The following is a 6,697-nucleotide window of genomic DNA, read 5'->3' as shown; positions in this document are numbered from 1 at the left end:
TGTGGGTAAGAGTTCAAAATTAAATGAATTTTATGTTACCTTTTTCTTTATTTCCAAATACAATACCAGGTAAAAACTGGATACCCTCTTCATTTCAGTCATGACCATAAATAATATCGACTTCAACAGAAGCACTTGGGAGAGAAGGGGGAGGGGGAAGAGATTCTATGCTGAGCAGGAAACACATATTACTGTGTCTTCAGCCAGTTTTGCTGCTCCAGCAATTTAAGACCCCAATATCTTTAACTTGAGGGTAGGTGATTTCATTTCCCCAATTTACATGCCACTAGTTCTTAATACTTCAGAATGTCGGGTAATGCTAAACATTCACCAATGCTCAAATGCCATTCAAATTCATACAGTGCAAAGCAATCTTTGCCTAATTCAATATAGCATAGCATCGTCTGTGAACCATGATATAGTCTTATCGACTTGAACTGCAGTACTAGAGTGTTGTGCTTGTAACTTTACAGAAAATCCCAAGTGCAAGGAACACATCATTAGACTAAATTTATAATCAAAATCACCAGAAAAATATTAAATGTACCTTCTCCCTAAAAGATTTGATGGCCGCAACGAGCAGTTTGTCTCCTACTATTACTCTTACTTTCTGTATCAATTGATGCCGTGAAATTTTATTTTCCTGTTAAGACATAGGAAACGCAGACCCGGTCCAAGTTAAAAAAAGAATATCAATGTCGAAACTCTGGACACAAGTTATGAAGCACTCACTTTATAATCTTTGTGAAACTTGGAAATCAAGGCAATATCAGAGGAAGGCAAAATCTTAGAAAGCACAGAAATCAGAGCGGGGAATGGCATCCAAGGGGAAGAAGGTTTCAAAGGCTCTTCAATCCTCACATTACCTACAACAAAATCACGAAAAGATCAAGCACATGCAACATTATTACTAGAGTATATTACTATTACTTCTAGTTCATAGCAAAATAACTGAATTAGCGAATAAAACAGTAACAATATTAATGCAAACAGAATGCACCAACCTTTTGAGGGATGAAGTTTAAAGCTTATAACGAATTCAGGCAAGACATGCGTGTTGACCCGTTGACTCCAAATGACGTACCCCTCGGGAGATGAGAAGCTGCCGTCCATACCGGAATCATAATCTTCCGAACTTGAACCGCATGGATCGGAGCCACGTGGCACCATCTCCACTCTCCCCAAGATAACGCGGCACAGAATCACATGCCTCACACCATCTTTGTCAACGCCACAGCTTTTCACACTGTTTATCCAATCAAATTCAATTATTCACAAAAATCAAGATCAGCAACTAATAATAATAATAATAATAATAATAATAATAATTGAAAAGGATCAAGAATTTTGCGCGTGCCTTTTGAGAGGAGAATCATCCGGCGAAAGACGAAGTCCGTCACGGAGAGGCATCTTCCCACCGAAACCGTGCTCAATAATGTCTTCAACCTCTTCCTTGCTCGAAGCACCATACCATGCATACTTCACGTTGGGATCGCCGCCACGCAATTTCGCAACGGCACGCGCGAAGATCTGGAAGCACTGAACACGCGCCTTCGCCATTACAGAACGCCACGCATTTCTGTGAACCGAAACGACGTTGGATTTCAACCCGCACGATGCTAGTCCCTTAACTAATCTGGTCTGAACGAGGTCGCGAGCCTTGTCTCCTTCGGAGAGTCTCACGAACCTTTCATCGAACATGTTGCGTGCATCACCGGAGACGCTGCTCTCGCAATCTGAAACCGAGGAGTCTTCGTCGCCGCTGGCGTAATCTGAAATTGAGATCTCCGACGCCAAATTCGCGGAGTCATCGTAAGTCCGTCTCTCCATTATGCAAAGAATTAGAAAGAAAGAGAACAAAAGAATTGTATACAATTATTTGTGTATATAAGATGAGAGAGAAAGAAAACTAACAGCAAAGAACGTTAAGTAATTGTGTTTGTGTATTGAAGAATTAGTATAAGTTCATGTTTGATGAAAAACTTGGGAGGAAAGAAAAAGCGAGGAAAATCAAAACGGTAACGGCTTCAGTGACAAACACGAATTTGTTTGCAGAGTCAGCAGAGAAGAAAGAATCAGAGATGTCAAGTGTTTTAAAGCAACAAGGGAAAACCGCCATAAGAAGGGAACTTTTTTTTTTTGGTAATGAGGCGGTGTTTTTATTTTTGCTGACTTTTGCGGGCGCTAACTGTTTTCGTGATGCAGATTGGGTCTCACATGGAGAGGTCTTTCATTATTTCAAAACCGTCTTTCATATTCAATTTACGATTTTGCCCTTTCTTAACGGGTTAGTTCGTTTGCATACTTGGGCAATAAGGCAAAGGTCAAAGTTTAGATGGACTTTATAACTTGTGCTGCACTTGTTCTATTTTAATTTCTAAATAATTGTGGCATCGTGGGGGCTATGCTTTAATTATGTAAACTTTTTTTTTGTGCTCAATTTTGTGAAATTTAATTTATTACATGGCATGTCTATCGTGTGGACGCAGCACCATTGAATGCTTTCTGTAACTATCTCGATAGGTCAATATTGAACATTGTGAAACTGTGTATGTCTATTTTGTTTTGGGAGGAATTATTTGTGTGTTCCGTGTTTAAGTACGTGTATTTGTTGAAGGCTTAGGAATAAGTTTACATGAAAAGATGATATTATTTATCAAAATATCTATTAAAGAAGCATCGGGAAAAAAAATTAAGAGGTATCAAAGGTGTGCGACTAGTAATTTTAATTTATTTTAGCTAATATTTTTAGTTAATAGTCTAATAATTTAGTATTATACTTTTTATTTATATTTTTAAATATTAATAATTAGTTATTAATCAAAGATAATAGATTATAATAATCCTATAGTATTGTTTATATAGTAATTGAAAAATCTCTTATACTACATTACACACTATTATTATAAGTGTTGATCGAAAATATTTTTGATAAGATTAAGTTGAATCGAAATAAGTCAAGTGTGGTTTTTCGAGAAGACACGTGTACGAGTATGAAGATTGAAAGTAATCAGCGTGGATTTGGGTTTCGATTGTTTTGTTGATCGAGTAAGTTAAATCGAGTAGGAGACTCGATTCGAAAAATCGAGTAAGGCCTTTGAAGAGCTGGTCGAATAGTTGTGGAAACGAGAAGGTTAGTGGCTTCTATCACACGAGAAAAACATGGGAAATATCTACAATCACGCAGCAGGAACGGTTACCAAGAGGGATTGCATTTCAAAATTTGTAATTTTATTTAATTGTAATTAATTGTGATTTAATTGACCGTTATCTAAGATAGCCTATAAATACTAGGAAGTGTTAGGGAATAAGGGTTGTTGAAACTTTTACTCAGAAAAAAAATACTCTAGCACTCTCATATCCTAGGGAATTCCTGAATTTACACTCGAGTTACATTTTCTGTAGGGTTCCTTCCACCTTCTTCTTTCTTTCAATTTATTTTTCTATAAATTTAACATTTCAATTAATCTTATTTACTAAGTGTTCTTTACTTTCTATGTTTAATTTATCCTTCTGCATTTTATCGCTCATGTTAAGAGTCCTTTGATTTAATTAAAGGCATTTTTATTGTTTTCTTTTAATTATGATGCAAACCTTTTAATTTACCATGTATTTAGTTTTCGAAAACTTTAATTTCTAAGTTTTATTTATCAATTTACAAATTTTTTTATTTTTATTTTCAACATTTGTCTAATCGAAGACGCTTTGATGCACTTCTAAAAAACTGGTACTTGCACGGAGGAGTAGGTTTTGCTCCCAGACCACTAGATATCGAACCACAATCAAGTTGCTAAAAATCAACAAAACAAATTGGCACGCCCAATGGAACAGTTTTTAAATCGAAGTGTGTCAAATAAATATTTTTCCAGTAATTTTTAGTGTATGCGATTACGAAGTGAAAAAATCATTCACATAGCTGATGAATTATCAAATGTGAATGGTGGTTCATCCACCAATGATAGCATACCAGTATCCATGCAACAAGCTGATGTATCTTCACGGTCGGAAGGAGCAATTGGAACTAAAAGTATAATCGTTACGACTATTCAAACTGGGAATGTTGGACGTAATACTCGTCCACGTGGTCTTGTGCCACCATATCAACCTCCATTAACCGCTGGTTGGCCCCCTTATGGTCTTCCTCTTGGTTATACCCCACCGGTGGGTGGTTTTATACCGCCTGTCAGTTTTGGAAATGTAAATGGAGTGAATAATGTTCAAAACCCACAACAACACTCCGAGTATTCTCGCGATTATCATGTGGGCTCCACTTCGAATGCTGCGAATTCAATGGCAGTATATCGACAACAAGTGGAGAAAAGTCACCATGACTTGGTCAATTTATTAACTCAGCAAATGACTACAATTATGAATCGCATGATGGCTGATCATGAATCGAGATTCGAGCGTCTTGCTAGACAAGTCAAGCGGATTGCTCGAATCGTCGATTATGATGAAGGTGAGAGGCATAATGCCCGGGGAAATAACGAGGGGATGGAAAATATTTTTCAAAATGAAAACGATATTCCAAATCGACAAAATCCTCGCGTGGTTCTCCGAGGTCAAAATGCTGATGATGTTGTAGCCGGATTGCGTGGTGATCGCTATCAGGTCACTAGAATTGTAGAAGAGGTTTTAAATCGGGTTGACTGAATGTTAGTTTTATGAATCAACCACATTTTGTGTCTGCTTTTCCCCAAGTAGTTCAAATGGCTGAAGTACCAAAGGGGTGAAAAATCCAAAAATAACTACAAAATTTGCTGGAGAAGTTGGAGAATCAACTACTGAACATGTTGCTCGTTATTTGGTCGAGATCGGGAATCTAGTTAATGATGAAAATTTGAAAATGAAATTTTTTCCTTCGTCATTGACGAAGAATGCATTTACTTGGTTTTCAAATCTTAGACCGAATTCGATCACAACATGGAATCAGTTAGAAACTGCTTTTCACACTCAGTTTTATCGAGGGGAAATGAACGTAGCAGTTACTGACCTAGTGGCTTTGAAACATGAATATGGTGAGACCATCGACGATTATTTAATACGTTTCAAAAATGGTAGAAGTAGATGCCACGTGACATTACCTGGGAGTGAAATAGTGAAAATAGCAACCATGGGGTTGGGGTTCTATATGCGCTGGAAATTGCTTAATGTGCATATTCCTGATCTGGCTCATTTGGCTAAAAAGGTTCGGCAGACCGAGATTATGAAAAAGGAGAAAGAAAAATATAGAAATGAACAAAGGTCGAAGTGTAAACCATTTACTCGAAAAGAAAAGGTTGCCTATGTAACCATGGAATCCTCATAGGAGGAATTTGATTTCGAAACAGAAGTCGATTTGGCTGAACTTAAGAAAGGTCCTCCATATGTTTGCTCTTTACTGAAAAAACTTCCTAGTAGTGAAAAGTCGAATGATTCAAAACTTAAAAGTGGGAAGAAATATAGTTTTGATATCTCGAAATCTGATCATATTTTTGATGCGTTGTTTAAAGATAAACAATTAGTTTTGCCTGAGGGGAGAACTTTACTTTCCGTAAAAGATTTAAAAGGAAAGCCTTACTGTAAATTTCATCAAGCAACAAGTCATTCGACTAACAGTTGTGTCCGTTTTAGGGATTTGATTCAAGAAGCAATCATGGAAGGACGATTGAAATTTGATGATGGCAAGAAGGAAATGAAGGTTGATGTTGATCCCTTCAAAGTCGATGCTAGTTATTTTGAACCTTGCTTGGGGGTGAACATGGTTGGCATGTCTTATGATTTCGATGTGGCTCTTGATGATTTTGAGTCACATGTGAGATCTGTCTATCCTAGAACGGGAGATGGCTTGCTAGATTTCTTGGTTCAGTAAAAGATCAAAGACCAGGATGTATCTCTGTGTCCTAGGTGTAATGTTGTCTTTGATGCTGAGGTGGCGGCAATCTTTGAAAAAGAAAGGATGAAGAAAGAATTAGCTCATAGGGAAGAGCAAGCGCGCCAAAGGCAGCCAATTCGACGTATGGAGGGTTCTAGTTCAAAGATCCCTTAGCATGATGTGATTGCACACCTTTGAGTCAATCTCAGGCTATAGGTGTTCAGTGGATTAGAAATTGTCAAGAATTTCAAAGGCGTGATCATCTGTATCGACGCAATCCTCAGTGGGGGCATCGAGCAGCGTCTCAAAATCAATATGCCTTCTATCGAGGATGAGTTAGGGGTTACCCAAGAGGAAGAGGTAGAAGAAAGAGTTTCAATGAAAGTAAAAAACTTCAAATAGAGACAGGTAAGGAAGCAAGCAAGGGGGTAACGCCCTCTGTGCATTCGCGAATTGTGTTTTCTTTTGATAGGGAGACTTATCCTAAAGAGATTCCATCACCTATAAAGATGGAAAAAGGTAAAGCTGTTGCTCAGTCTTCTGGAGTCGACAAAAATAAGGATGTTGACGTTGATGAAGAGTATTTCGATGAAGGGGATGATGACATGGTAGGGACGATCTCGATCATTCCAACTGAATATCTCGGAGAATGTAAAAGTAATCCAGATGAGGATTATGATCAGGAAGATGAGGTAGCTTTCTCCTTCATTCGCATTGAAGATAAGCCATGATATTTTTCTCGGCCTACTGAGAGGCAAATGTCTCATTTACGCCCTCTTCATATCATCGCCATACTGAATGGATTTAAAATAAACAAGGTGTTAATTGATGGTGGGGCAGCGA

At 37.8% G+C, this 6,697-nt stretch overlaps 2 protein-coding genes across 2 annotated transcripts in view; one reads left to right on the top strand and one right to left on the bottom strand.

Moving 5' to 3' along the window:
• LOC107491749 (probable inactive poly [ADP-ribose] polymerase SRO5) overlaps positions 1 to 2,208 on the bottom strand; it is a 3,035-nt gene extending 827 nt beyond the window's left edge. The window contains exons 1-4 of the mRNA XM_016112672.3: positions 1,358 to 2,208; positions 1,005 to 1,246; positions 733 to 866; positions 548 to 643 (exon numbers count right to left, since the gene is read on the bottom strand). Of these exons, the coding sequence (XP_015968158.1) occupies positions 548 to 643; positions 733 to 866; positions 1,005 to 1,246; positions 1,358 to 1,830 (945 nt within the window). The 5' untranslated portion in view covers positions 1,831 to 2,208. The remainder of the gene's footprint in view (positions 1 to 547; positions 644 to 732; positions 867 to 1,004; positions 1,247 to 1,357) is intronic.
• A 2,638-nt stretch (positions 2,209 to 4,846) lies between these two features.
• LOC107492068 (uncharacterized) lies at positions 4,847 to 5,851 on the top strand. Its single transcript, XM_016113040.1, has 2 exons — positions 4,847 to 5,188; positions 5,309 to 5,851. Exons 1-2 carry the CDS (start codon positions 4,847 to 4,849, stop codon positions 5,849 to 5,851), a joined length of 885 nt encoding a protein of 294 aa, XP_015968526.1.
• The last annotated feature ends 846 nt before the right edge of the window (positions 5,852 to 6,697 follow it).

This window comes from Arachis duranensis, chromosome 1, assembly GCF_000817695.3.
Source record: "Arachis duranensis cultivar V14167 chromosome 1, aradu.V14167.gnm2.J7QH, whole genome shotgun sequence".
NCBI lineage: Eukaryota > Viridiplantae > Streptophyta > Magnoliopsida > Fabales > Fabaceae > Arachis > Arachis duranensis.
This window is presented reverse-complemented; position numbering and strand designations above follow the sequence as displayed.